Here is a 27,780-nt window from a genome sequence, read left to right as displayed (position 1 = left end):
ATAAATATTCGAATGATCCAATGTTAGTTTGCTCAAATTCGTGTCAAATTCTATTTGAATATCAGCTAAAAGATGATCTCATTTAACAATTTACCGGGTTGTGTCGGTGCAACCTTTTAGAGATATTGATAATGTGCACAAAACACAAGGAAAAGACCTCTAACTTAAGAAAATGTTTCTATTTGTCTATTGATCGAAATATTTTTGTTCACCATAAAATATGCCTTGTCCTTTCTGTTAAAGTTTAGTTGGAAAATGGCTAAAACCGTATGCTGTTAAAACAATCTCATTCACAAATGTGTAGGTTATAAACCTGAGGCAATACGTAATTATTGTGTCATGTACATTGTATATGTGCAACTGAGGATAGTGAAATAGGGTTGTTTGGCTTTATTTGCTTTATTTTTATTGCTTTATTTGTATATATTCGAGTCATGATTAAAAAAAACAACCAGGTTTCTTTTCAGCGCTAAAAATTACTCGTTTATCCCTAAGAAAGAAGAAATGTTTACTGAATAGCGCTATAGGTTATTAACTTGGGATCAGATATGGTTTAGTAGTGGGACTGACATGCCATCAACTATTTGTATATTGTTAGGTTTCTTCCTTGCAGGCAGATGGTGCCTAAAAATTTAACTCCCCAAAATCCATTTTTTCCCACCCAATGTTGAGATTCCCAAAATCAGCTTAGCAGATGACGTAATTTGGCTTATTTGCGTTTGTTTCAGAATGGCTGGCGGTGCTAACCCAGCGACAGAGGCTCAATTTAAAGGCTTCTCGAAGTACTACAACACTACTACTGATCTTGGGCGTACAAACATCGCTAAATCCACCTATGTCGGCTTTCTTATACTTGGCTTGTACTTGTACCTTAAACCGAAGGCTAAAGCTCCAGCGAAAAATGTTTCCGTGAAGGAATAGATACGTTAGCCACTATAGTTATTGCTATCCAACATGTGCATGCGCATTTTAATAAAAAATTTTCAGTTAAAAAATAAATACCAAAAATGTAAGGGCCCGTGAACGATCGGCTTTTCGATTCGCATTTTAAAAAATAGGGAGACTGAGCTTTAGAGATTTCGCTGATTACGAGAAAAACAAAAATTTAATTTGGCGAGTAAGATCTGTCGGATAGCATTTGTGGGTAAATCATTCACCCGTCTTTCACTATGACGAAACTGCAATGCCACAAAAAGGCCAACTATATATCTTCAATAAAATGAAAGAACGAACGTGCGTAAGGATAAAAAGATCTTAAGGAAATCAGCTTAAAACAGTGTCCTTATTGGTCAGTTCGATAGGCGCTAAGTTAATTAGTTATTTAGGAAGCCTTCAAGTTGTAAATTAGCTATTAAAGCTGATGGTATGGGTGATAAGAAATAGCATTACATATGTTTTGCTGCAGAAGACATCATGAGCAGTTAGACCTTACAAAGTTATATGGGTCTTTCTTAACTGCTTACATAGCTAAATAAGTAGCTGCTTAGGTTACTTGAGGATTTTTACCGTGACGATTAATTCCTGAGAGCTCCAAACGGAGTGACAAACGGAGTAAAATGACATTTGTGAGCGACATTTGTAAAAACATGATAATTCGGTGGGGTAGCAGCACAAAATTCCGCTAGTACAGGCGATCTCTCTCTTAGACGTTTGTCCTGACTTATCTATGTTGCCCTTGCTTTAGTAAGGTAATTACTGAGATGGCAAAGCTTTACACAAAACAATTCAATGAGTAGTTATACAGTGCCAGAACTGCTGTCATGTTGTCATTAGACTTATTTAGCCCGGCAATTCTTTGTGGCCGTTCCGTGTGAGACTGCAAGCAGCGTTCCGTATTTTGATAACAGTAACTTCACGACGATGGATGTACTAATTTCATTATGCTTTAAGAACCTTTGGGGCATTGGTGAAGCAGGTATATTTAGTAATGGATGGCCAACATCGAACAAAATGGATAGAATACTTGAATCGTGTTCCCTGAACGACCTGTTTAACAGGTTGCATTTTATGATCTTTAGTAGTTATGAAGCTAGGAAAAAACTGTACGTACGCTAGTCCGAATCAAGGTTCACAATGTTCAATGCTGGCTGTTTAAGTCATCTTGAATTATACAATACAGATTCTTCTTGTACCTGCAACAACTAATGTACATTTCATACCTGACAGGCCGTATGCTATAACCGCATTCTTAGCACGGCAGTCTTTTCATCTACTTCATCCTTGAAGTCTTTTCACCAAAGCGGTCTTACTATGAGTGAAGTTTAAGGGTTTTAATTGGAAACGGCCACATACTAAAATTTGGAAGTACATTTCTACAGAAAAGACTAATTAGAGTAGTCTGGACATTTTCTTTCTCTAACCTAATTATCTCTAGTATTTGCTTCTAATGTTAGTTTCTCAATAGCCTCCCTCATTAGAAACTGCGACTACTTTCGAAATCACTACTTATAGCAATTGTGCACAGCGTGTCTATGCTTGCTTTACTGTGTTTAGAACTCGAATCAATGGTAAAACTTGGAATGAAATGAAATGGTATGAAAGGGCAATGAGATTTGTGCGACCTTTGCTACCTTTAGCCTATGGTAATTACTAGTTGAAACGCTTCTTAAAGGTTTTTCAAACTAAGCAACTTCAACGACAATTTCTTCGTGAAGCCAATCGTGATCTTATTAATTAAAAATAACATTTTTCCTTTGATGTTACATTCCAGTTGGCTAATTAAGCCACTTGACAGAAACACAATCGTTGACGATTATTTGATGGTAATTGTAGTGAGAACCAATGAGAAAAAATGCAGTTTAAAAAATACTCATATGGCATGTTGTTTTTTTGTTTGACAGACTCCGATTTCGTAAAACCGACGTAGCCATTTCTCCAGTCATTTTCTGGTAAATTCTATTGACTACTTTATGTGCTAACTTTCTCCAGAATTTCTTTTGTACCTGACAGAACACACCTTAAATCACAGCTTCTTTGTATAGATTCCATATGTTAAGGTGCACAGAAATTTGGTTTTGATCGCTAAATTGGGTCGCTCCTCCATTAACTGCAAAGAGCGTTGATTTTACGCCAGTTATGATACCCAAGGAACGTAACCATTAAAACTTCTTCTAAAAAAACGTCTGTAGACCTGGATAAGTCTGAATTTTCTAGATCATTTAAGATCATATCTACTAGATCCCTTCCTACGTGCTTTCCGTCTTCCTTTGCACTTGTTTAATAAACAATGATAATGACGAGTTCAATTTTTTATTTTTATCGTTGTACCGTAAATCCTAATGCTTCCATTCTCATAACCTACGATTATTAGCAGGTCTGTATAACAGTATGGACCTGACATATTTAGTACTTCATAAAAGACAATTATAGTTGGCAACAAAACGTAGTGTAGTGCAATGTAAAAGCATAATTTTTATATTTTACTGATTGCGCATGGATCATTATGTAGTATCATATCTCCAAAGTTGCGTTATATTTCGATTAACATAGGGATAGTATCGCCTAACTAACTTGTTTTTAAAAGTAGTGCACGTTTTTTAAAAAGAGATTTCATGAGAATACCGCAGCAAAATTCTTATAGTGCATTGTCAAAAAGGTATTGACTGTAAGACCAAATTTGAAGCAAATATGTTTTTACATTTTAAAATAATATTCCTAATTAAGCGTGCCCCATTTTGATTTATGACCTTCGGCCCGTTTTTCTAATAATACCGTAAATTCAACACTGTAGCAGTTCTGTGGTTTCTGAGCAAAACACTGTAAAAAGCGATTTTTGCATCCCTGCTTTAAAATTATGTGAATACTATTGAAAATGCCCTACAAGAATTGCACTAGATAATAATCTGATGGTGCAAAAGCCGGGCTGTACGGCGGATGCTTCGAAAATCTCATCCGAGTTCTCTCAGTTTTTGTCAGGTAGTCATAGATGTATGTGGTCTGGCATTGTCCTGGTGAGGGATATCCTTCTCTTCATTAATCCCGGTCTATTTTTTTCAATTGTTTGTAATAATCCTGTTAGTTGTTGACAGTAAAGATCCGAATTAGTCAATTTGCCAGGTGGTAGCAGCTATAATGTACAGTGCGTTTCATCATCACATTTTTTGACGCCAGCCTGTCCTGTACACTGTAAAGTACATTTTTTTATTTGTACATTTTTGTTGTATATGAGCCACTTTTCATCACATGCGCTCAAGCGATTCGAAAATAGTCTAATTTATGCTTGTATTGTAAAAAAAATGTGGTGAATATCATTTCGTTCGAGTTTGAACATACACAAAAAATGGTCTCCATTGTATCCACTGAGTCATTCGATTTACAGAATAAAATACATCTTGCAGTAATGAATATAATATATTCGATAAAGTGTGTATGCCGCTAAACTTAATACGATTATTGAATTTATATGCTTGAAAAGACTTCTTTAGAAGGCACATCGTTATATACCTCGAAATCATTTTATCCAAGATCATTTCGAGGTATAAAATAAAAAGTAATCAGCTGTAGCTTTATGGGAACAAATAACGTGAAATCAAACTTGAAACAAAGATCCTGATAATATCAGTTTTATACATATTTTGCAACTTAGGGCATGCAACCCGGGGTACAGTTTAACGACTCTTTAATTTTACTTGAGAGTGTAGTGTGCTGATCCGAAACTCGACTCCACTATCTGTTTTACAGGTTTTTAAATTTACGTAACGCTGGAACAAAAGCCATGATAATGTACACTTTTCATAGTACTGAAACCCCGTCAAAAGCGATAAACTTAAAGTTGCGATTATTAATTTTTAATTGTTCAACGAGGTTTCTCGGGAGCTGCGGGCATCGCAGCCATATCCTGGGCGCTGGAAGATTCATATCTACGTATAAATTGTCTTTATGAACTCTTGTTTTGCAAATATGCTTTTCCTCCGTAAAAATATTCGTCGTCTCAATCATGGCCATTTTTAGGATAATGTATCCATTGACTGTATCTGGGGGTTATCCGTCTATTCAACTGAAGTTTTCGTCTTTTTATAGTTATAAAATCCTTTGGCTACACAGTAAGCATTAAATTAAAAGATCCATTAAAAATTACTTAACCTAAAAATTGCGGGCCAAAGGGTGGATATGCGTACTTCTCGCGTGCTAAGCGAGCGGTCTAACATCAGAACTCCATCCCCGACCTGAACCTCATTTTACAAACCCCTTACGTTAAGGGAACTAAAAATGCGTCACGAGGACGAGTCCGCCAGGATTCGAACCTGGAATCTTCTGATCCGTAGTCAGACGCGTTATCCATTGCGCCACGGACCCACGAGTCTTTGCGCTCACATACACACAGAAATAGAATCATTTATTCCTGCTACTGGAAACTCAATCATAACAGCTAAGGATGTTCTCTTTAGTGCCAATTAGGTTATTTCGTTATTATACCTTTTAGAGTCACCTATTGGAAGGAATTTACGTGAAATTTCAAAGAATTAGCTGAATATGTTTCCTATTTTATATACAAGAGTCAGCTAAGAAAATTCAAGGTGAGGCCAATTCATTTTTCTCAATGGACAATATTTTATTAATATTTTGAGCTGATTTAAACTTCATGAGAACCATGAAAAGCATTAACTTTTATCATTTGCTAAATAGGACTGTGATGACATACGCGTTTTTGCCAGAAAACTCAGGTGTATTCAGGAATATCGTATGTTCAGCATCCCGCGTTTCAATACAAGTTTCAATTAGCCAATCATTTATACTTAGGTTGGAATTACTTAAACAAATTTCACAATATCCGTGATAAATTGCCTACCTGAAAATCAGCAGTAGAATGATACGTGCATTTTACAGAAACTCTAAATTGCTTACTGGTCGATTTACTAGTAATAACACTCTTCTAATACAGGTTAAGTACTGTGCGCTTTTTAGAGTATAGCAGAAGTATTCTCTACTTTTCAAGTATGCTCCACGGAGCATATACAGCAGTGGACATGAGTAACTACAATAACTGTAGTTTAAATTTTCGTATTTAAATGTTAACCATAAAAACGTCAGAAAAGTATACAGTGGTGACTGTCACTGCAAAGCATACTGCAATACAATATTTAGAGGAAGGAGAAACTAAGAGAGTGTGCGGCAACCATCTCATGAATGTTCTCTGGTTCTGTCACCAACTCCTGCATAGTCTAAGAGCGTCCATCTTAGCTTGTTAGCATAGAGACCCAGAAACCAGCGCAATGCACAAAACGCGCTACCTGGTTGGCTGGCAACAAATGATCGCGTTAATTCATATAATATTATATACATATGTATTGAGGCACATAGGAGTGATAAGCTGAGATGCAATATCCTATATCATACATATAATAAATCGTATAGTGTAAAATTATTAAAAGCTCTTCGATTTTGCGGTACCACCTTTTTACAAAACCATAGTTTTGGTGCCTTCTCTAGATGCGAGTTTATTGTAGAGATTAACAATGTGTTATTCTGCATAGCTTTACCTCCTCGTTAGAGTTTGCACCGAATTGTGGAGAGTATCGAGCGATATCGGTCAATAATGCGACACTCAGAAAACATGTAGAAATATAATTTAGCCCCTACGAAACGCACCAGGGCTTCAATGAATAGTGTGTTTAGTAGTGACTGCGTATAAAAGCCAAGGACGCTCAGCATGAACAAAATAGGGGCACCGAGTCCCGCGGCCTCCTATCGCAGGTTCAATCGACGTCAGTTGCAAAACGATCCGCTTAAGAACTAGATGGGGAGGAGGTTGCGCAAACAAATTTCCGCGTAGGGCTGATTTTGGAGTTAAAAACGTCGCCAATTGATTGAGAGGGGTCAAAGCTATTGAGCCTGCTCCGAATAGAATGAAAGTGACCTCTGAAAGTCTCTCCTAGGCTGACAATGGACTAATACCTGCGATCTGAATCCCACAAGAAGACAAGTAGGCAGCGCGGATAACTGAATCAATAGTATGTACTCAGTATGTTAGAGTTGTGCGACTACTAGCAAGGTGAGATATACAAATAGGCAGGTGAGAGCTCTTTATTAGGGGAAGGTATTTATTTATAGAGAAATTAGAGCGGGATATTTAAAATACAAGAGTAAAATTTATTTGGTTTGCGAAAGGTCAGAGAGGAGCTACTCTAAAAGATTGTATCGTGACAATTTACGAAATAAACAAGAGTACGTGCTAGCGCTTTTTAATCCTGTTCGAAGAAGTAAAATGCTTTCATTATTAGCATTAATAGAACCTACAGTATAATTCAGGCGGTACCTAACTGTGCAACATAATTTAAGCATATTGAGTTTTTTTTTACCTGCGATACTGGCTGATTCCAATACCTGTCCAATAACTACGCAGATACGTCTCATATACGTAGTCAGTATTACTTCCCAATCTTGCTGGGAAGTTTTTTAGTGAAAAGAAATGATTTCGACATATGTCGTATTCTAAATATACATACGGTATCCCTGCGTTAATTTTAGACGAATAGCAAATTAGTATTGGCAAAGTAACTGCGGCAGATATTTTGTTATACACAATATTGTGGTAGTAGGGTAATAAAATACACACTCAAATAACAAACGGATTAATGTTCGACAAGGAAATTCAATATGATTACTGCTAAATCTCCGAAACAACCTATCGAAGGTTCTTAATTAATTTTTCAACAGTGAGATATCAGATAAATGCAACGCCATAATTAGATAGATAGTTGGAATATATTTCAGGGAGAAGTAGGATTGATTGAAGAAACGATGACATACTAGATATCTCTTAAAAATGGTTGAAAAAAACTTTCGTAGAAGCATTTTTACTTATTTGGCATGATAACTTATTTGGTCAGAACTTATCTGTATATTACACTTATTTAGGTGATGATTTTGCATACTTACCATTGTCTACGGTTTACCATCTACGGTTTCTCCGCTAGTCGGTATTTTATCACAAAAACGTACAGCACACATCGTCGATATCATATCCGTCGAGAAAGCGGTCTTGCAATGTCGCATTCCGAAAACAGTTGCATAGAAGTGGTTGCATCGGATCTTTCAGGACGAAAGTCCGAGTTGGTATCCTTCAGCTACCAGGCTCTGCCTATTTTTCATTATTTCATCCACACTAAACGCTTAGTAAATGATCAAGTTGTGCTTTTATGCATCAGAGTTTGCCGCGAAGACGTATATTTTGCATCAAACTATAACGAAGGAGCGACAGACAAAGATATCTTCTGGCAGCCTTTATCAATAATTAAGCACATGCGTTGAGGGCGACGACAAGCTTTGTGCCAGTAAAGAACCGTTGTAGTAAATATCATTAGGTTGCCAATTACTGTAAATTCGACTCTACATGCTATTGTGAAGACAGTAATTATTTATCACGTATGTAGCAACCAACCTATTATTAAATTGGGATATTACAGTAATACCATAGTGGTAGGTAAAGCAAACCAATCTCGTCATGACGGTTTAAAAAATGTTGGAGAAAAAGGTAAGCATTAAAAATACGGCTGGCAGTTGGTATATTATGTCGTAACCCTTGTCATGTTTGTAGGCCGTTATTATTTAGTTCTCATGACATTAGCACCCGATTAATGTAGAACACCACACGCCTGATGATTTTTTGTCTTTCAAATCTCATTTTGTTTTTCACCCTTTTTGAGACATCTAGCGTTCATATTGACATATATATATATATATATATATATATATATATATATATATATGGGAACTCAGATTGTCTTGATTAGTAGGCTATGGAAAATCAAAACAGTTTGCTTCCTTGAGTCTTTAACAAACTGCTAATTAAGGATAAAGGCCAGATTTTGCAGACGACGTGTAAATCGCTCATCCGTGTACGTGTCCTTTGTATGCAGGTAAGCTTATTTCCATTAATTGATGCTTGGTTTTTCTTAGAAAAGAAAATGAGGCTGGCCATTTACTCTGTTAGCCTTATAAGCCTAGGCGCCGGGTAGTGTTTCATATGCTTTAGCGCTAACGCAGGCAAAAAGACAGTGCATGCGATGTTCTCTAAGGAGGTTCAGTAGCTTTTCGATTGAAAACCAAGACTATTTATTAATTTCAGCCTTCATTAAGATTCATTGTGAATCAATTTATAATTTTTTTTAATGACAAAAACCACTTTTGACCGAAATATGTTTCAAAATTTTTACGGCGTTCACACCAATCGAAGAAGGCCATCGTGAGAGCTTACTGACTAACCATTCTAAATTTTTAGATTCAACAAAAAGACACCGCTTTTTGGGATAAACAATCTTCTTTTTATGCGCGGCACTCCAGGTGTATACTGCCAACGAATATAGGTATTGCAAGCTTCAAACGGGCAATATCCTAACAGGGATCAGGGGTACACGATGCTTCTTCTTTGCTATAACGAGAAGCTTGTCCACAGTGAGAGTTCCACACTGTCTGTAGTGTAGCAGCTCTATATAGGAAAAACACCTAAAAAACGAAGGTGTTCGTTAAATAGATGCTCTCTATCATATTTTAGCATATGTTTACTTCAGCTTATATTTATTAAAGCGAATTTCGGATGTCATTTGTATAGAAACGATTTATTTCTTATGTGTGCAATGGGACGTATATTAGTTTAGGCCCCTTCCTGTATATGTGTAAGTGCTTTTTTAACTGAGAGGAAACTACTGTCCTTTTTGACAGCATATCCAATCCTAGCCTTTTCAAACTAATATAAAATAATTAAAGCCTTTGGATATGAGTATAACGGCCACACGGCTTCTGTGAATACACGCACTACAAGCTTACATTATACTGATAGATATTATAGATAGATATTATAAGATATGATATTGTGGGCATGTATGAGTACATTTAACTGCCTAGGTTCTAGTGTTTGTAAGCTGGTTAGCCGACTTCATTAAGCTACACTGGCTGGAATGAGATCTAGAACAGCTTGCTTTACAAAGTCAGAGCAAATACCATTTCTTCTGGGTTTGAGGTTTTCTTGCGTTTCGCGAATACGGCGTTAAAACCATGCACCGGGCATTGTGTTATATTATGCCGATAACCTTTGTCCACTTTTGTCCACCTGCCGTTAGTCCAAGCTGAAGCTGATGCGTACGAAAGATTTATTTCGGCCCATTTTGACCTTTGTTTTTGCGTAAATGTTCTACATGTTTGAATCTCTCGAAGACTGGATACTTCTCCAATATTCTTAATGAACGCCAAAGTGATGGTTAACAGGTTTGTTAGAAGGTTTCAAGTTGTTGCGCGCAGGCCTAGTACTAGTCGTAAGTGCCGGCTTCACTGTGTACGAACTCAGTAAATCCTTTTTTACTTTCTCCTCTACGATCAGCTCCTTTAGTTTGATCCGAAGAACTAAGATCCCGTACTTGGCAATCAATGCAATTTTCAAATTAGATGACCCTCTTTTCAATTGAGTTTTCTTGTCTCAAGAATAGTAGTCATTCAGAATTTGGTAATACTCATGGTACAGCTCTTTCATTTTAATGTGATAGAATAAGTTCCAACAAATGGAATGCACTGATTATTATAGCATTTCACACTACTACTACTTTTTCCACTTGTATTTAAAATGTTCAGCTTTATAATTATTAAAAAAATAGCAAACCACCAGCTGAAATTTAAATAACACTTAGCTGAACGAACAAAGTTCACTTAGCTTGAACTTAATCTTAATAGAAAGTACAAGGTTCGAGACAAAATGAAAGGATATTAATATCGGTAATCTATAAGCTGTATCTGAATACAACAGATATTTTGATGACATATTTCGTACGTACGCAGGGGAAAGCTGGATTAACTTATGACATATTTATTGAATGTAAACTCCGTTCATTTCGAGGCATAAATTGCTTTCAAGAAATGATTTTTATACTCGCCGACCTTCTAATGATTACTCTAGTGACTGCGCCCAATCTAATATAATATAGGCCAGAGGTTCGAAAAATCTAAAAGACTAAAAATGACAAAGAGCCTGAGAGAAGTTCGCAAAGGCAACTGTTTTTATGCTTAGATATGGGATGAAATTTCTATGTCGGCAGGCTAATATGATATCTGTAGTTTTCCACATGTCACAGTGATCATTCGAAAGTTATTATCATCCACACGAAAGGGCTGGTAATTAGTTATAGACCGATTAACTCAGCAAACTATTTACACGTGATTTAAGTTCACTTGAAAAAGCGTAAGTAGGGGGCTGTGTAGTTAAAATAACGAAGAGAAACAGAGTAAGCCTTTGTAAAAACGCGGGGCGAAGCACTGCTCCTAAAGGCTGTCAAAACGAATCTAGACATTCTAATTCCTCTAGGGAATACCGCCTTTTCATGTCTGTCGAGTATTTATTTTTCTATTAGTGGTAGACCAAGAGAGCTTCAGCTGCCACGACTACTATTCCCTGAACATGTGTATTTTCCTTCAACAAGTTATTGTATAAAGAATTGTTCTCCAATCGCTTTGGATTACGTGCAAACAACAGGAAAAAGCAAGTGATCTACCGTGTGCCTGTACTTACCACAACAATCTCTTTGCTAAAAATTATCACCGCTAACACCCCACAAATTAGGATCCGTTACGAGCTTGAAAGCTAAGTATCTTGAGGCCAGTTTACGCAAACGAAGCAAGGGTGTAATAGAATTTATGTTTGTCAAACGTGATCCAAGGAGCCATGTTCAAGTAAAACTGCCGTCGTAGACACCATGCGGGGAAATTCTACAAAATGTAAATATCGAGTTCAGGTACGATCTATCTAGCAGTACAACATATTCTAGAAGTTACGTACCTACTTAGGATATAGAGATCTTTTTTGATATGTGTATTTTTTGATGTAGGATATAGAAATTGATTTTTAAAAAATCAATAGGTTTTCGATAAAGTCCTTTGAGAGCACGTAGTTAGGATAGGTCACCTTACGCCGAGTTTAGAACGTTACTTCGAAGCGGTTCTACAGCTGAATCATGCGTCATAATCTCACACGTGCAAAGCGCCGTAGTCAGTACAAAAAAAAAGTGCCTCGTGGAATATAGTAGTGGTTAGTTCTATAATGTATTCGGGCACATTATAGCACCCTAGAACGATTCGTAAATTTGTGTTACTCTTCTCGCCAGTGCCGTCTTACTGGTAGAGGTGACACGCTTCCCATTAAAATTCTGTAAATAATGCGATGACTGTGTTCATGAATTACTTTTGTATAAAACTTTTGCTTTTGGGTTAACTAGCCAATTGACGTTTCTAGTTCGTGAGTAACTGTGCACAAAACGACATGTGTAAGGTATGAGAAATCGACACGAAGAACGTTCCTGTCTTAAAGACTGAACTCTACCTATTAGCAAAATATAACGTAACCCCAATGGCTAACAGGAGAAAGGACCTACTCAATAACGATAAAATAAGGGGTGGAACTCTTTAAGATGACTTGTGGCCGGCCAACAGAAAACTATGATCATTCGCACGAAGTACGTGACTTTGCCTGTTCTAGTGATGGCCTTTTCGTTTTCTTGCCAGTCGTTGGTGATATCAACCGACAGTACTTCTGAGAATGGCACTAAGATCACACAACAATACAGAACAACCAATGGAAGTGCCAACAAAGTATGGCCTTCTATTAAAAAAAAGTTGTCTGCCATACATTCGATGCGCGCCTTGGGAAACCAAACGCACCGAATTTCGAAAGTTTCCGCGTTCGCTGACGCTTTTGGTTCATCACTAGTGATGACTGTTTTATCCGAGTTGGGCGACAAAACGTTCTTCATTACGGCAATCCTCGCAGCACGTCACTCTCGATGTGTCATTTACTGGGGAGCTATGGCAGCATTGGCTCTTATGACACTAACCGCTACAGGACTTGGGTATGCAATACAATTTGTTCCCACTTACATTGTACACTATTCGTCGATTTGCCTGTTTATTTTATTCGGTCTACACATGCTCTATGAGGGAGTGATGAAATGCAGAGGAAACGACTCTGAATCAGAAGAGGGCGATATGAAACAGGTCAGTATTCCCTAGCTTGGCGCAATAGTAAATAAATAGCAGTGATTAGTGTCGATTGACCGGACACTTCTAACCAGGACATTTCTTTTCGTATCCTAATTACTTTCTCCTGCTATCGGCTCATTTTGTGAAGTTATCATGCCTACTACTTATTCTGACTACCTATTATGCAACTACTCTGAAAGTTGTTTTACTTCGAGCTAGTTCCAAGAATATGCAATCAAGGAGGAACGTTTGTTACCTGCATGCAGCATTTCCTTCAGAGTTATGAGCTGTAAGAATATGCCATTGTGAATGACTAATATGACCTGCGCTTTTCTATTGTGGCTACCCAAAGTATCACTCCCTGTTACTTCGGAGTGCTGGCTTTAATTTGTATAAGGTGCCAATCGCCTGAAGCAATGCTGGATGGCGGTACCGGACGAAAAATTCCAACTGTTGATAGGCGAAGTAAAATTAGCAGCTTCACACATGAGGGAGTGGGAGGAGAGAGCTGATTTTATATTGACGACAGAGCTTTTGAGGCTGTTTACGAAATTCACGAAGAACATTTTTAGGCGCAAAAAGTCCAGTAACTAGTGCTGAGATTCGCAGATCTCAGCTTAAAAGATAGTAGAAATGCGAACTTGTTATGCGCACCACCTACTCAACACTCTCTGGTGCGTTGAAGTTTAGAGCTATGACAGATCTATTTTCCGATAACCTACTATTCATACATAAGCTATATGTACAGATAAGATCTCGAGCGAGAGACTGCCAATTTATCTATGTGGGAACCATTTGCATTGGTGAGCTCTTTTGTGTTGTTTAGACGTGTGGTCTTCACTGTAGCTTCTTCTTAAGCGAAGTTTTCGATCACTGGATGGTTGGAAAGTCTCTTAATTGTTGGGACGTTTTTACGTCACGTTTGGGATAAAGTAGCCGGAGATAGGCAAATGATTGAAATAAAGAGCGGATTTAGCTGTGCACGTTTGTAATAGTATTGGAACACAATCGACTAGGCATAGTATAGGGGATTCTGATACTAGTCAAATGACAACAAGTCATGGTTGTAGCTATTACGGTCGAGACATATATTGACGGTGTGGCAAATGCAATATATGTAATATGGAAATAAGAAATGGTGCTTATCTGTTTTGTGTTGTACAATTAAATACGCTCTCTATTGCAATAATTTGCATATCTCTCACAGATTTACATCTGTTACTGTCCAGAGGCTTTTGCCTTACCTAGCTTTAGGTGGCATGATAATGTACGTGCGGACCAGCAAGTTTTGTGAGTTCCGGTTTCTTAGCTTAGCTTAGCTTGTCGTCTTTATGCTCATTTTCTATTACACAAGTCAACAGCTACTCAGGCCATACGTAATTCTGCGCTAGTCCAGGTGCTGTCCTTAAGTTGTCACCACTTTCGAAATATGCTTGCTTTTTTTTGTTGTTGAAAACGCAGTTTAAGTTCGTGATAATTGGATCTTTATGTTCAATGTGTGGGAGGAAACCTTTGAACAATAAAATATATCATACAAAACATTCGACATTTGTATTTCCCTTCGAAGTGTATGGTAAAGCACTTTAATTATTAATCTTGCTTGTACTCTGATAAGCACACTTACCGGGAATCTAATCGTTTCAGGACACAGGTTCGCCTCCGTGGTATAAATCTCCGTTTGCGAAAACTTTCATCTTAGTCCTATTTGCAGAATGGGGTAAGTCACGGAAATAAAGAATATTCCCTTGAAACCGGTAATAATATATAGGAATTCCGAGTTACCCATACTGAAGCCTCTCGATACCATAAATGAAAATATGCACTTGCACACGAGGTAACTAATAAAACAATGCTGTATTATCTGTATCTTGTTAAAAGAAACGAAGTAGGTGATGTAACGTATTGAGGAGTGCGTGATTCAGCAGTTCATCTTGTGAACAGATTTCTAAGTGCAGAAGCTCAGGGGTTGTACGAGGGGGAGACATTGTCACATTTTGGGCAAACGTCAGTAGCCTATTGATCTGGATTCACAGCTTGTCGGGACCACTGTTATAGCATCAACAGTTCTGCCATTTATAGATAATATACCAAATATATAACAAATAACATAAGCTTTGCTGTGTCAGAACTGTAGTATTTGTACTGAACTGTGTAGAAATTTGACGAGGCTACCGGTATATAAAGTTTCCTCAAGAACACAAATTGGAGCATTTTCTAGAGGTAGTAGTAGTAGGAAGTAGCGATGTGATCGATGCAGAACCTGCATCAAAGTTAGTTACGTATGTACTGATACTTATGTCATCCAGTGGCGTATATTTTAGGTGCATCATACAGAAAGACTAATAACTATAACTAGTCAATTAAGCCAATAGTAAATCTGTCAGCTCAAGGGATAGAGCTGCGGGAACCGTCCATGATAGTGATGCATTCTCGTCCAATTCAGTGTTGCCAATCCATGGAAAACGGACTACATTTGCCCTCCCTCAACATTTTGAATTGACAACTCTTTTCCTTCCCAAACGTGTTACGCAAAATGTCAATACTGAATGAAATAGGGTTGTGCTGTATCGTAGTATCCTTTGTGCTCGTATTGGCCTTTTCGGACCTCACTGCAACTGGGAGGTATATCAAGTCCTAGTGCACTAACATTTTCTTTCTCGCTCCGATCCTGCACGAGCAGGTGACCGATCTCAAATAGCGACCATTGGGCTTTCTGCTACAAAGCTCACATACGGCGTTTTCGTCGGTGCCTTATTGGCGCATGCTGTATGCACGCTTATTGCAGCGTTAGCTGGACAAGTCTTGGACAAATTCATTCCAGTTGCCGCCCTCACGATCGCGGGGGGCTTCGTATTTCTCGCATTTGCGGCATACTCGCTTGCTACGGGCTATTTGAATAACACGTGACTACGATTCGCGAAGCCAGCGTATCAAAGGCCCAATCCCTCCCTAGTTTAGGATCATACATGAAGGTATAGATCAACTACGTAACGGATACTACCGATATATCACGTTAATTCAAAACTACAATAGTCCAAGGCTGTTACTCTTTTGTATACAAATGAAGAACGGTTGCTTTTGATGTTATCTGCAATTATTTTTTTTTTTCGTTTTCGTTTACCACAGTATGTCTTATTTATTATTATGTCAACCTAATTTCTGCAAAATTTCTAGGTAAAAATCTGAAAAACATGACTAAGTGAGCTGTCTCTCCGTCATTGACTGATTTGGCTTCTTATCGAGGCGCGTTTAGTTGGCCAGCTAAAGGACTATTACTATTCACGCATTAGAGCAACTGTATAATGCCCAATCGTCAAAATTTGTGAGCCATGTTTTAATCGTTTGGTATTCATTCATTTATTCAGGAATCGACGTTGCGACCACGGTTGTCCACAGCATGCATCATACAATTCACACTCCATAGCGGCCGATAAGTTGGTCCTTCACCGGCGGCAACAGGGAGGCCCAATTGACGTAGCTCATTCGGCGCAACTTTGACAGTTCCGCCTCTTTGTATTTGACAGCAAAAAAATTACAACAATAACGAAAACGCATAATACAGACGACCTCTATAAATCGGGAGGTGGTTGATGGATGCATGAAGACCGGTATCGTCGCCGCCCGTTGCCAGCCAGTATAAGAACCCATATTTTAACTAGTATCGATTTAAATAGAGTAATTTAGCTTATTGATTACAACTGGCTCGTGGCAATCGAGTGAGCAATATGGTTATATTGTATGTGTATGATTAGTATAACACAGCTCAAACAATAGAACGCAAAACAAAATTGGAAGGTTTTAAGAGTCATAATGGTAATCGTGAGGTTTTATATAACTTTTTTTTGTACATGTTTTTCTATTACAAGATGTAAGATTACAACATTATACAGTGAATGTTTGTCTTCCCAAAGTTATGTGCGAAGTAGCTTTTGCCTCGGTGCGAGGAAGCTTTTTTTGCGAAGTGTAAGCTCATCGCCCGCCCCCACTACATGGTGATTACGTATTAAAACCAATATATAATTTAGTTCTCTAAAGTGAACGTTTTTGCCGAGGTTTACAAAGAAAAAGATTTACTACCTTACAATAACAAATGCTGGGTCAGACATAATAGAATTTAGCTTTCGGTGTCTCTCTGGCCTATAAGTATCGGACGCATAGGCTACGCCTCGGATAACAGTTGTAATGAAAAAGTACGGTCAAGTTACATAGATTTGGCTGGATGCTATATGTATTTGATAGATGAAGTTTTGGCCAAGCAGGAGACTTGAAGGTATTTCAGTCGAAAATTTTCTATTATTAATTCATCGGAGAGATATATATCTTATTGATACAGGAATTGCACGGATACCTAATGCGGAATTACGTTCTTGCGGAGACTATTAGGGCAAACGCGATCAAGACCCAATTTGGGTATATTTTCATAAGGATAAAATTTGTTGGTATAGTTGTGCGTTTCGATTTACATCGACCGCAATATCGCGCAGTCAACGTATAAAAAGGCACTATGGGAAATAACTGCTAACAAATTTTAATTGTTGCCCGAATAAAAATGCATTGCAAACTGGTAACCAATAAATTGGCAGTACGTTTATCGAAATGTGTGATACGTAAGCGGTACATAACAGCTAATGAAAGCATTAGGGTCCATTGAGCCGGATCATAGAGCGTATGCGATTTTGTTTGTAATATGAGCATGGCCTGCTACAACGGCGGGTATATAGGAAAACCCTGGCATCCAGCGACGCGCCAGTACTAGAATGGAGTTTTGGCAACGGGCAAATAAGTTGTAGCATAGACGGCGAGTGCGTCTTGATATCCTTGAGGAAAAACTGATCAAGTATTGAGCCCATAATCCAATATGGGAACGGAAGAAAGAACGTGACACCGTACCGTTGAGCCATGCGTTTGACTCCTACGTTGCACATAATAAGCGTGCCATAAAATGAGGTCCTGGGCCGAAACGTTCGATAATAATTGTAAGGATGGATATGTTTCCTATTCGTCTAAAATTAAGACTTCCTTTGTAGACACCGAGTAGAAGTTCATATTTTCGTTTCTCGCGGTTACTTGTCAAAATACTACAAGAACTTTCCGGTATTTTATATATATTGCATAGTGCAAAAAAATTCAGGCTTTCCAAAAAGCTTTTTGCGGAGATATTTTTTTGGTTTGTTGGGAACAGCAGAGAAAGACAACCTACATATATTTGTAATGTAGAAGGATGTAAAGGGTAAATGTAGAAGAAAAATTTGAGCTTGACGTTTTTGCCAAAAAATCATTTAAACTAGAGGATTTTTAAACTAGGCGTGGGCCAAAACTTGGGTACAGTTTGGGGGTTAGTGGATTATTTTTGACCAAATTATGAATACTGGAGAGGTACCTGCGACAGGTAGACGATTTTTCCACCACATTCTATCGAATGTTCGTCGAGCTATAACGGGGTAAAACAATTAAGTCCTATTTCTATCACTGTTCTGGAGCTATATTGCTCAAATTTTAGGGAAGTCCTTTCTTATTCCTTTAGAAAGCTTAGATAGTGAGGGAAAGGTTAATGCTTATATGGAGTATTTCATCCATTAGCCTACAACAGATCGCAACGATTTTTTATTACGATTATTATTATTATTATACGAAAATGCTGGCTAAGGAAAAGATCATTAGATAAGAATGCATCGCTCATAGCCGAAATCAATTTGGTATTCACAAATATGTTCATCGGCGCCGGAAGGTTAAAAATAGTTTTACTTCTATTGGAAAAACTAGATGAAAGACCGTCAACCGATAATGTGGACAAAGCCTATAATATAGATAACAGTTTTGCTGCCATATGTCCATCGCCCGAGGATACTACTCAGTGTGCAACCTACCCCATCGTTCGTCGGCTCTTAGCGACTCACTTGCATATAATTAACGACGTTGTCGCGACGATCGAGCGCCATCTTTTATAAAAACCAGCAAACAAGCCTAGAGACACCTGAGGGAGTTTCGGGCGTTGTCCTCAAAAAAAAAAAAAAAAAAAAAAGCTAGAATGAAGTCTGCAAAGTCCCTCTCTAGTCCTTCGATATCGTTTGAGAACAGCGCAGTTGTTAGCCAGTTTCAGGCCACCATAGCATATTCTCGTCCACGGTTGTGGTGACAAAAGCCATCAGTTTAGCTAATATCCAGTCTTTCCGTGGGCGCTTGTAAACTCCTCACAACGATGCCAGTAACCGAAGCCCAATCTATACGGTGCAGTTTAGCATCCGGCCAAACACCGTATTGTCACGCAGCTATTAGAGAAAGAAGATTACTGATGGTAAAATATGGGGACGCCTCCGATTGTGTATATTTTGATTTTCGAAATCCGCATATAAAACGGTCAGTGATGTGTTTTTTTTTATTGTAAAATAGGGCGAAACCCACCTATTGGGATTATATGGGCCAAAGAATGGGGAATTGTTGTTAATAAAGAAATTGTGTCACGGGATAGAGGAGGACATTAGGATAATTGATTTTCGTTTTCAACGGGTCCATTTGGTTGCGTTTTAGCTTACATAACCGCTCTGATTTCTACTCGTGATGGGTAAAATTACCTGGTGTATTCATACACTTTGAATTCTGTCAAAAATGGTCTTATATTTGTTAACCATTCTCGACTGTGGTGATGATGATGATCGGAATTGTACGCAACGAAAAATCTCAAAAGCGAAAGAAGGGCGTCACACAGTCAGCTTAACGACCGACATATCTGCTACTATCGGCTGACTGAAAAACAAAACTATAATGGTAAGTTTGTTGCAATTCGGAAATGCCTAGAGCAACCTGGGGTCATGCTATAGAATCTTAATAAATGCTTATTTATATAGAAAATATTTCCTTTTTGCCAACCCCCCGATGTAGAAATAGAGCGGATAAATCACTGTACATATGGAACAGCATTTCGTTGCCCTGATCTGCCGCTGTTTTAGCGGCAACGTCTGTCCTGTTCAATTGGACGTCGTTACATGATGCGCATATTGCCATCATTATAATATCAGCATAATATAGAGTACTTTCGCAGGGTTTCACAATTAGGTTCTATGTATTCTTATTCCTACTATTCTTATTGCTATGTTTTACTGTCTGTTATAGAAAACGCGAATTACAATTCTCCGGTGTGTAGCTACATAAATGGTCGCGATCAGACTGTGTAGTAACTTAACTGAGGTTCTTCTCGAATATTGGATTGGTAGGATTTTCCAATAATAATGGACGCAGTGTACTACTTCCTTTCTTGAGTTGATACTGCCCGTCCGCCATCTTATAGCGTGTAGCCCGTCGCGTATGTATCGTACGATAGAGATCTTACAGCTGTGGTTAAGCATTTCACCACGGATTCTGAATGAATCAATGGCATGAAGTCATCAGAATGATCCGCTTTATTAGCGGCCATAGCAGCTGTTGTTAAAAGAGCTTTTTTTTTTTTCTTCTAGAAATCTCGGTTACTGTATGCTGTGAGCAAGAGGCGGAAATCTTCGTTTTCGACAAAACGTTTCCCGCGAACAAATGCCATATCTGCAGGCACAAAATCACCATAAGTAAGTTCAACAAAACCAGGAACTATGCCGAACATTCTGCATGGCACAATTAGAAGGTCCTCAAGCTGATATTGTGCTAGTTATTGAACGATCGTTTGGCAATAAAATTCATGTTGACACTCGTATCCTCTTACCCTGATACAGCACAATTTTGTTCTTAGCTGGTCATATTTACCGCCAAAGCGATTGGCATAAGGTACGTAACAGGCATATCTAAAACCATAATTTGTTCTCGCGAATATGTCATCCGATTTTGGCAATATGTATTTGTCAACTCAAGTAGCATTCATATGGTTGTCTTCTTAGCGTCTTGAGCGATAAGGGTACGCTGTGAAAATGTACTTCACAGTCATCTCCTAGGTGTTACCGGATCGCTGCTTTCAATTTTTTTGGCCCCGTTTCTACTTTATTCATTACAATGTATTTTGCTTTTGCGTCGAAGCGCTTTCTAAAAACGGCCAGACCCTATAGGGTGTTTGCCTAGATTAATCCGGATAATTCTATTTAACTAATTCATTCGATTAGTTGAAGAGAATATCGACAATTTATCTATTAACAGATTTTTCCGGACAAATCAGAAATCAAATTATAAAAACGTTCAGATGATTTCTGTCTTGGAAGACTACTCAAATGTATGACGGCAGTAGAAGAGCCAGCGCATCCGGTAAGCCACACAAGCGATAATTTTTAATAATAAAATACCTGTATCCTTTTTAATGGCTTAGATATTGTTACTATTGCTACAAGGAGGCTGGGTTCCATCCATTGTTTAAGTGAGTAAAACGCTTGGCTACGGAATCATACTGTTAGACGAGCGGTTCATGAAAGGGAATTGGAACTTTTTTGCTCTAAAAAGAAGTTGAAAAACCTTAAAAATATTAAAATAATATTAGTTATATTAATGAGCTGTTTAAGCCAACTTTTCCGTATATTTATATCATTAGAATATTAGGTTAGTTGTATTTTTAATCGTGAAGTATAGGTCCATAGTATTGGTCCTTATTATGCCACCTTAATCTATCTTCCAAATAGATATTGAATGAGATAATTAAATTGTTGATCTGTATTTTAGGGAGTTAAATACTTCTACTTTAATAATGAGTTTACAATTTATTGCAGGTGAAATTTTAAGAGAATGGATAAAGCAGTCACTCTAGATGAGCGTGTTTTTCAACGGTGAACTAGAAAGCGTTGTGTTAGTTATTGACCAGACAAATACATGCAGAGGCGCGCGCATCTTGAGGCTTTCGGAGTAGTGGAGTATAAAGAGACCCCCAAGCCGGGATCAGTGGGACATTTCACGCTCAGATTTTGCCAATAAAACATATTTTATACAAACATAAATATGTTACTCTATAGCGCGTCGTGGGTCGCGATGGCGGCCAGGCGCCCATCAGTAAAGTCAATCTGGATACCTATTATTGCGTCCCTGTTGCGTAAGCCAGTTATTAGGCCTAGTCAATTTTCTTTGCCGACAAGGCCAGTCGTCACTTGAATCAGCCCCTCGCAAGCAATAAACTAACATGAAAGAAGTGATTTGGTGTATCATTGTTGCTACGGGTGATATAATATAGAGTAAACAAATAGTAACGGAATTATAGGGAAAAGAAACACCAAAAATAGATGAAGATTACTTAGGTTCTACCTAATACTTTCGGTTACGCTGATATAAGTAAAAACTGTTTCTATATTGTGTCTGATATGAGCGTAGCAAGTTCGTTTGGACGGGCTCGAGCAGTAAACCTTGCGATTAAGGCCGCGATTGTAGGAGCAAAATCTTTCTCCGATTCACATTCTCCGATCAGTTGTTGTGAAGCCGTTCTTGCGATGGTGCGGTGTCCAGGTCTATTTACTTATTTAAGTTAGGCGCATTTTAGGTGACCTAGATGCAGTACCGTACGTAGTACCGAACACTGAACTGAAAGATTCATTTACGATAAAGCAAAGTCAGTCAGAGGACAAACATAACTTGAAAACTAGAGCACGAGCTCGAATTATCTTGCGTCACTTCTAGACGCATGCGGTAAGAAACATGGGACAAGCTTAGAATGAAGGTAGAGGCCTGTACACTTACAATGTTTAAATATAAATTTTGCTTTAAAATTAGCTGTAAGTGCGTCGTAGGAACACTGGCGCTATTCCTGTTTTTGTGTTTAACGTCGCTGTCCTTCTTAATGCAAATTGCGTCGACGTAAAAACGTTCGCATCCGAAATTCGTACGACAACGCTCACGACACAATAGGATTATTCGTTTATTCTTCCGGAGCCATTAATTCATGTAGGCCATGGTCGTTCACCATGTGCACGCCTATGAATCTGTTGAGTGAACGAATACAAAGCAGTTAATCATACGTGCATCATACGTACTTATTCTGAACCCGATAATCTGGCCGTGGGGCTCCAACATGATCGCCACCAATTGTATGCGAGTGTGCCGGCGGCATTCGCTCATTGTCAAGCAATATCTAATGTCTCGCCATCGACTCTGCCAGCCTTTGGATACGTCTAGCGTCTAGTCACACCCACTTTTTGTGCGTTTTCAATACTACATTGGACTTGCACTCAGTCCTAAAGGATTCGATTGTAGTGTTTATGAGGTATCGACGATATCCTCTTTCGAACAGTTCGGATGAAACACATTTGGCTGCAGTCACAATGAAGATCTTCACTCTTCAAAAAACATTTGTGTTTATTAGTGAGTGGTCTATTTTCGATAGTGCGCTTTGCAATGCCGACGAGCGATCGGACACAAGATAGTGCTTAATTGAAAATGCTCGTCTTAAATCTCAAATTCGCAGTGATGAGATGGCTTTTCCGTTGATTTTTTTCTCCATTGCAAATTTAGCCTAAAATATTATATCAGGTTCGATATCGGTGGTTTTATAATTGTGGTGTTTTACCTATATGCGTAAACCTCAAATGCGCGTATGTTAGCTACAGGTAATCTGCGGCATTAGAGGACCACTTACTTACCTAGTTTTTGTCGGCTAAACTTTGCATAAGGCATTTGTAATATAAACAATGCTAGCAAACGTTTCTGCACGCATCCACCGATAGACAATACAAATGGTTAAGTTTAATCAAGTTGGCTTATTTTTTCTATGTAAAGGCAACAAAACAACAAGGCGTCCATACAGATACAGTAAAGCTAAGTTGGACACTCAAAGCCACTGGATATGACTGGGTTGAGATAGAAGACTGAGAAGAGATTTTATGAGATCATGAATTATCGTCGAGAGTTATACCGATCAACACGAGATTCAGCGTGCAGAATATCTGATTTCTGGTAGGCTGGATTGCACCTTCGGTGATTTGTTTGGGTAGCAACAAATCAGTGATGTTTATAGTTCTGATTGTGTCGAAGCTGCATTATCATTCATTTCCATGCGATTTGTTTCAGTCATTGAAATGAGAGAAGATTCTTAACTAAGATGAGAAGATTCTCAGCCTAGCTTAGGACGTACATTAAATATTCGTTTCCTGTGCTCGCTGTCGCAGGTAACCTCGTCATCATTGAGGAAGCGGAACGGTTGCCATGACAATATCAGGTCGCATTTAGGCGTAAGCTCCCCAAACAAAGATAGTGCGTAATATTTGAATGCTCACTTGTTTATCGTGCGATGCACGTCGACCTCGATAAACATCCATTACATAGTATTTAAGGCAAATACGAGAAAGGAGTCGATTGAATACGTTATACTCGTGTACCGTGGTTTGTTTGCCACACAGCTATCTCTGTATGGCAAGATGTCTGTATTTGCGAAGTCTGAGTGCGATTTCGAGGCGTTTAAGGTGTTTCTACTCTATGACGCAGCTGCTAGCTGACGGGAACTGAATAAGAGAAAAAGACCTTCAGTGGGTTACCTTGGTAATTAACGAGGCATTGGTCGTCTGCTTATGTGTTGATAACAACCTGTTGCGTTTGAAATCACCGAACGCTATCCCGACGTAGCCCCGCAAGAAGAAGTTGATTAATGGGGGAAACGTATTTGTGAAGCTTCGGCTTTTTTTTTTTAAGCACACGTTCGGTACGATTGTGCCATTGTCATATTGACAAGTGATTGTTTGGTGTATGAACTCGATCTTAGAGCTTTTTTCTGCAGAAATGACGAGACGCTGATGTTTTATTTTCTCAAGTGCTGTTATCAGATTCAAATTATGTACTAGATGACTTGTTTGTATTAAGAATGCCTAATCAACGCTATTTCTGACTGGTATTTTTCTACGTGGTATATGAAATTTCAGTTTTTTCATTTTCATATTAAACTCCTGGGTAGGCTTCGTACCAGCAGGGCTAATCTTAGTGGAAGACACCGCGTTTGTTCAATAATTAATGGGTGCGTGTTAAACCGAAAGACCAAATCACTGGTATACGTTCTAGCTCGCCAAAAGAGCGCTATTTATTTAGAGTGGCCTCGAGACGAATTTTACATGTCTCTCACCTTCCAAACGAGCTCCATAGCTGAACGTTGTGAGGCTTTGCAAGTCTCCAGGATTGGCCTAAAATCAAAGAAGTAAAATCTATCGTGAGAGTTATTCCATAGAGGTTTTACGTCACCTATCATACACTATCTAATCGCAATTAATAAATTCTAATCGCCTAATTTTTCGCTACAATAAATTGGGATTTATGCCGCTACAAATCTGATCGTGTGAAAATTATACGTTCCAAGTAATGCGGCACCAATCTAAAGCCTCTAATAAAAATTGCTATCTGTTTACACTGACATTTTCTGTATCCTAAATCCGTTAAACCAGCCTGTTGTACCGCTAAGGGCCAGAGTTGTGAAACAACGCGAACGCCCCCTAAGAGGCGCGGCGTCACAGAAGAAAGAAAATGTAATTAAAAAATTAGCATGGTTTACGTGGAACAATTTCGAAAGTGACTGCAATGCTTCCGATTATTACGTATGTATCCAAATACTGCGTTAACATCTACGTAAGTCTATTAGAAACAGGTCGGTATCCTAGCTTTCATAACAGTCATAGTTCTTCTAGCGTTGTCGAACTTTCAAATATTTAACTCAGTTTCCGCGGCTTTATTTACAAGAAAAAAATGGTCAAATTTGGACACGGATAATTTTTTTTCTATGTCGGTGTGGATGGTGTCGCTTTCGATCTTCGGCCAAATTGCCGGCGCCAGCTACCGCTAGTAATTTGCTTTATCGATCTCGAGTTAGGAGACGATTTCTATGAATAGATAGATAACGCAAATTTCACGCGCAAAAAATCGATATCGTATTGATAGATACATACGAAGAGTACCTTGAACGCTATCGATTCTAATTTTTTCTACAGCATGTTCGGATTGTCGTCTCTAGGTGTTAGGCAATCACGTTTCATCCTTCGAAAGCTAACGTGTATGTCGAACTTGGTTCAACATACACATATACTTAAGTACGATAGCAAGAACTACTAAAAATTATCGCTCATGCAAAAGCTTGCATAGCTAAGATCAACCACAATATGCGGACTGAGCAATTATTGTTCATATAGATTATTTAACCTTGGTTAGTTAACAATAATTAGCGACTATATGTCGAAAACGAAATCTTTATTTAAAATTTTAACTTATCCTTAGAAATTAATCTGGCACTTACTCATCAAGCCGGTTCTCAACTATCACCAATCACAGTGATATGGTAATTAAAAGCGCTAGGATTTCTTTGGTTTATTTACCATGACTTGGCACACAGATCAGCCTTTCTTTACTGAAACTTCATTGCTGCAATCCAATCTACATAAATGTCCCTAGTAAGCCTGGCGCGCACGATGATATTAATTTGTAAAGTACAGGTTTCGTTGCAGTCTTCCCACCGAGATTAGACAAGAAAAAGTACTACGTTTTTGGAGTAAGCAGTTTCGGTTCAGGACGTCGTCGATGGCCCAGACTAGACCAGGTGTCATCCACAGAGTGCCCAACTCCGCCACTAGAAGATAGATTAGGCTAATGAAAAAGCTCTCGTTGGTATCGTACCAAATTGGACTCAAGGATGATAGTATTAGGCCGACGTACCAGCCTTAGTGTCTATCTGATTCCGCCACTAACAGTATCACCTGAAACAATTGTTTAGCAATCATTTCTATTGTTGATCTCGCAGATTTTCGCGTACGTTGGTATACTAGTCAGATATTCTGTGAGTTGGCAGTAAATTTTTGGCACATTCGATCGTACCGTGCTTCCTTCTCTGATCTTCTGCGTGTCACTTTTTTTTGTTTTTATAACTCTGACGAAATGGGTTTCCATTAGCATTATTGTTCGCGATAATCCGTATCGTTTAATATTTGTAGATGTTGGATAATCGGCGACCCATCGGTATCAGTACCAAATCACTGAAGAACAATGCGGTCGAGATTGCAGTAAAAACTTACGCTGTGTCAATAAATATTGTCAAACGAGTTTATGCAGGTGTTTCCCGATTAATTGATCTATGCATATCTATACTATTGCCATACTTTGTTGGCACATATATATACAAACATACAAATACAATGGGATGGACGTAAATTTGATGCATTTAAGGGGGTTACACCAGCGATACCTTTTTGGAGATACCTAGTTATGGCATTATAGAGGCTACCTGTGCAGACGATCCTGATCGTATGGGCGAAAACGCTTACTTAGGTAAGTTGGCGGGACAGTAATTTAAAACGGGTCATCTTGGAAAAGGCGCGCGTTTAAAAGGAAGGGACCGCGATTATAAATTGCAACTTTGCTAGATTTGTCCGATTTTTATACATTTGATTTCGTTCGTTATTTTAATATACGTGAGAATTACAATTTAGATTAAGCCTTATAGCTTGCTGGCATTCTTCGTTAGTTATTGTACCTTTTTTTAGCCTGTGTGGGGAAGATCATAGCAACTACCTCCATTTTCTACAGTCGACTGAACTTTTGCTAAAGAGGTTTCCAGGCTCGATCGATGTGAATCTATGATAACATTAATATTCTCCTATGCAAACAAAATCGATTGCATCCCATAACAGGCCACCTTTGGCCTTTATCAGTTCCGCGTTACAGCCTAATTTCGTTATGAATTTATGCCTAGCAAGTTCAATACGCTAAAAACGATGCGTTTTCAGACATGATATATGTGATCTTACTATTGAATAGATGGTTGGTACTTTTACTATAGTATGTACTTCCCATAGACACGTATTTGAGCTGGGTTTGACACAGGTCGTCTGACAATTTTAGCGTTCGACTTAGCTCCTTTTTATTAGACGTTCTGTCGTTTGCTTTACATTTTTAAATAACTTTAAATTT

The 27,780-nt window shown here is 38.4% G+C and overlaps 1 protein-coding gene, 1 long non-coding RNA gene and 1 other non-coding gene across 11 annotated transcripts in view; 1 reads left to right on the top strand and 2 right to left on the bottom strand.

The window, feature by feature from the left end:
• Positions 1-5,222: 5,222 nt before the first annotated feature.
• TRNAR-ACG (transfer RNA arginine (anticodon ACG)) lies at positions 5,223-5,295 on the bottom strand. The gene has a single exon. It is a non-coding gene; the product is annotated as a tRNA-Arg (tRNA).
• A 3,759-nt stretch (positions 5,296-9,054) lies between these two features.
• Positions 9,055-27,780, bottom strand: part of LOC111247891 (uncharacterized) — a 26,791-nt gene continuing 8,065 nt past the window's right edge. Inside the window, exons 3-5 of one of the 2 annotated variants that reach the window (XR_002672308.2) lie at positions 24,956-25,013; positions 22,588-22,829; positions 22,028-22,431 (exon numbers count right to left, since the gene is read on the bottom strand). This is a non-coding gene — a long non-coding RNA (uncharacterized LOC111247891). Of the gene's footprint in view, positions 9,445-22,027; positions 22,432-22,587; positions 22,830-24,955; positions 25,014-27,780 lie in introns of those variants that run through there. The other variant, XR_015324011.1, reaches the window with a different exon arrangement.
• Positions 11,013-22,049, top strand: LOC111247890 (uncharacterized). 8 transcript variants are annotated; one of them, XM_086983952.1, is made up of 5 exons: positions 11,013-11,717; positions 12,215-12,972; positions 14,602-14,674; positions 19,643-19,722; positions 20,409-20,515. In XM_086983952.1, exons 2-4 carry the CDS (start codon positions 12,418-12,420, stop codon positions 19,699-19,701), a joined length of 687 nt encoding a protein of 228 aa, XP_086840078.1. In that variant the 5' UTR covers positions 11,013-11,717; positions 12,215-12,417; the 3' UTR covers positions 19,702-19,722; positions 20,409-20,515. The 8 variants fall into 8 exon arrangements, with proteins under 8 accessions (XP_086840078.1, XP_022655147.1, XP_086840077.1 ...); XM_022799412.2 differs by lacking the exon at positions 19,643-19,722 and adding an exon at positions 21,633-22,049 and having other exon boundaries at positions 11,014-11,717; positions 20,409-20,513; XM_022799411.2 differs by lacking the exons at positions 19,643-19,722; positions 20,409-20,515 and adding exons at positions 15,638-15,929; positions 16,323-17,548 and having other exon boundaries at positions 11,031-11,717; positions 12,484-12,972.

Source organism: Varroa destructor, unplaced genomic scaffold (assembly GCF_002443255.2).
Source record: "Varroa destructor unplaced genomic scaffold, Vdes_3.0 BEIS01000003.1, whole genome shotgun sequence".
In the NCBI taxonomy this organism is placed as follows: domain Eukaryota; kingdom Metazoa; phylum Arthropoda; class Arachnida; order Mesostigmata; family Varroidae; genus Varroa; species Varroa destructor.
This window is presented reverse-complemented; position numbering and strand designations above follow the sequence as displayed.

Coding starts and splice junctions, on each gene's coding strand:
- LOC111247890 (XM_022799409.2), top strand. CDS start 12,418: ATGATCATTCGCACGAAGTACGTGACTTTGCCTGTTCTAGTGATGGCC. Junction 12,973..14,601: donor AAGAGGGCGATATGAAACAG/GTCAGTATTCCC, acceptor TAATCGTTTCAG/GACACAGGTTCGCCTCCGTG. Junction 14,675..15,637: donor AGTCCTATTTGCAGAATGGG/GTAAGTCACGGA, acceptor CTGCACGAGCAG/GTGACCGATCTCAAATAGCG.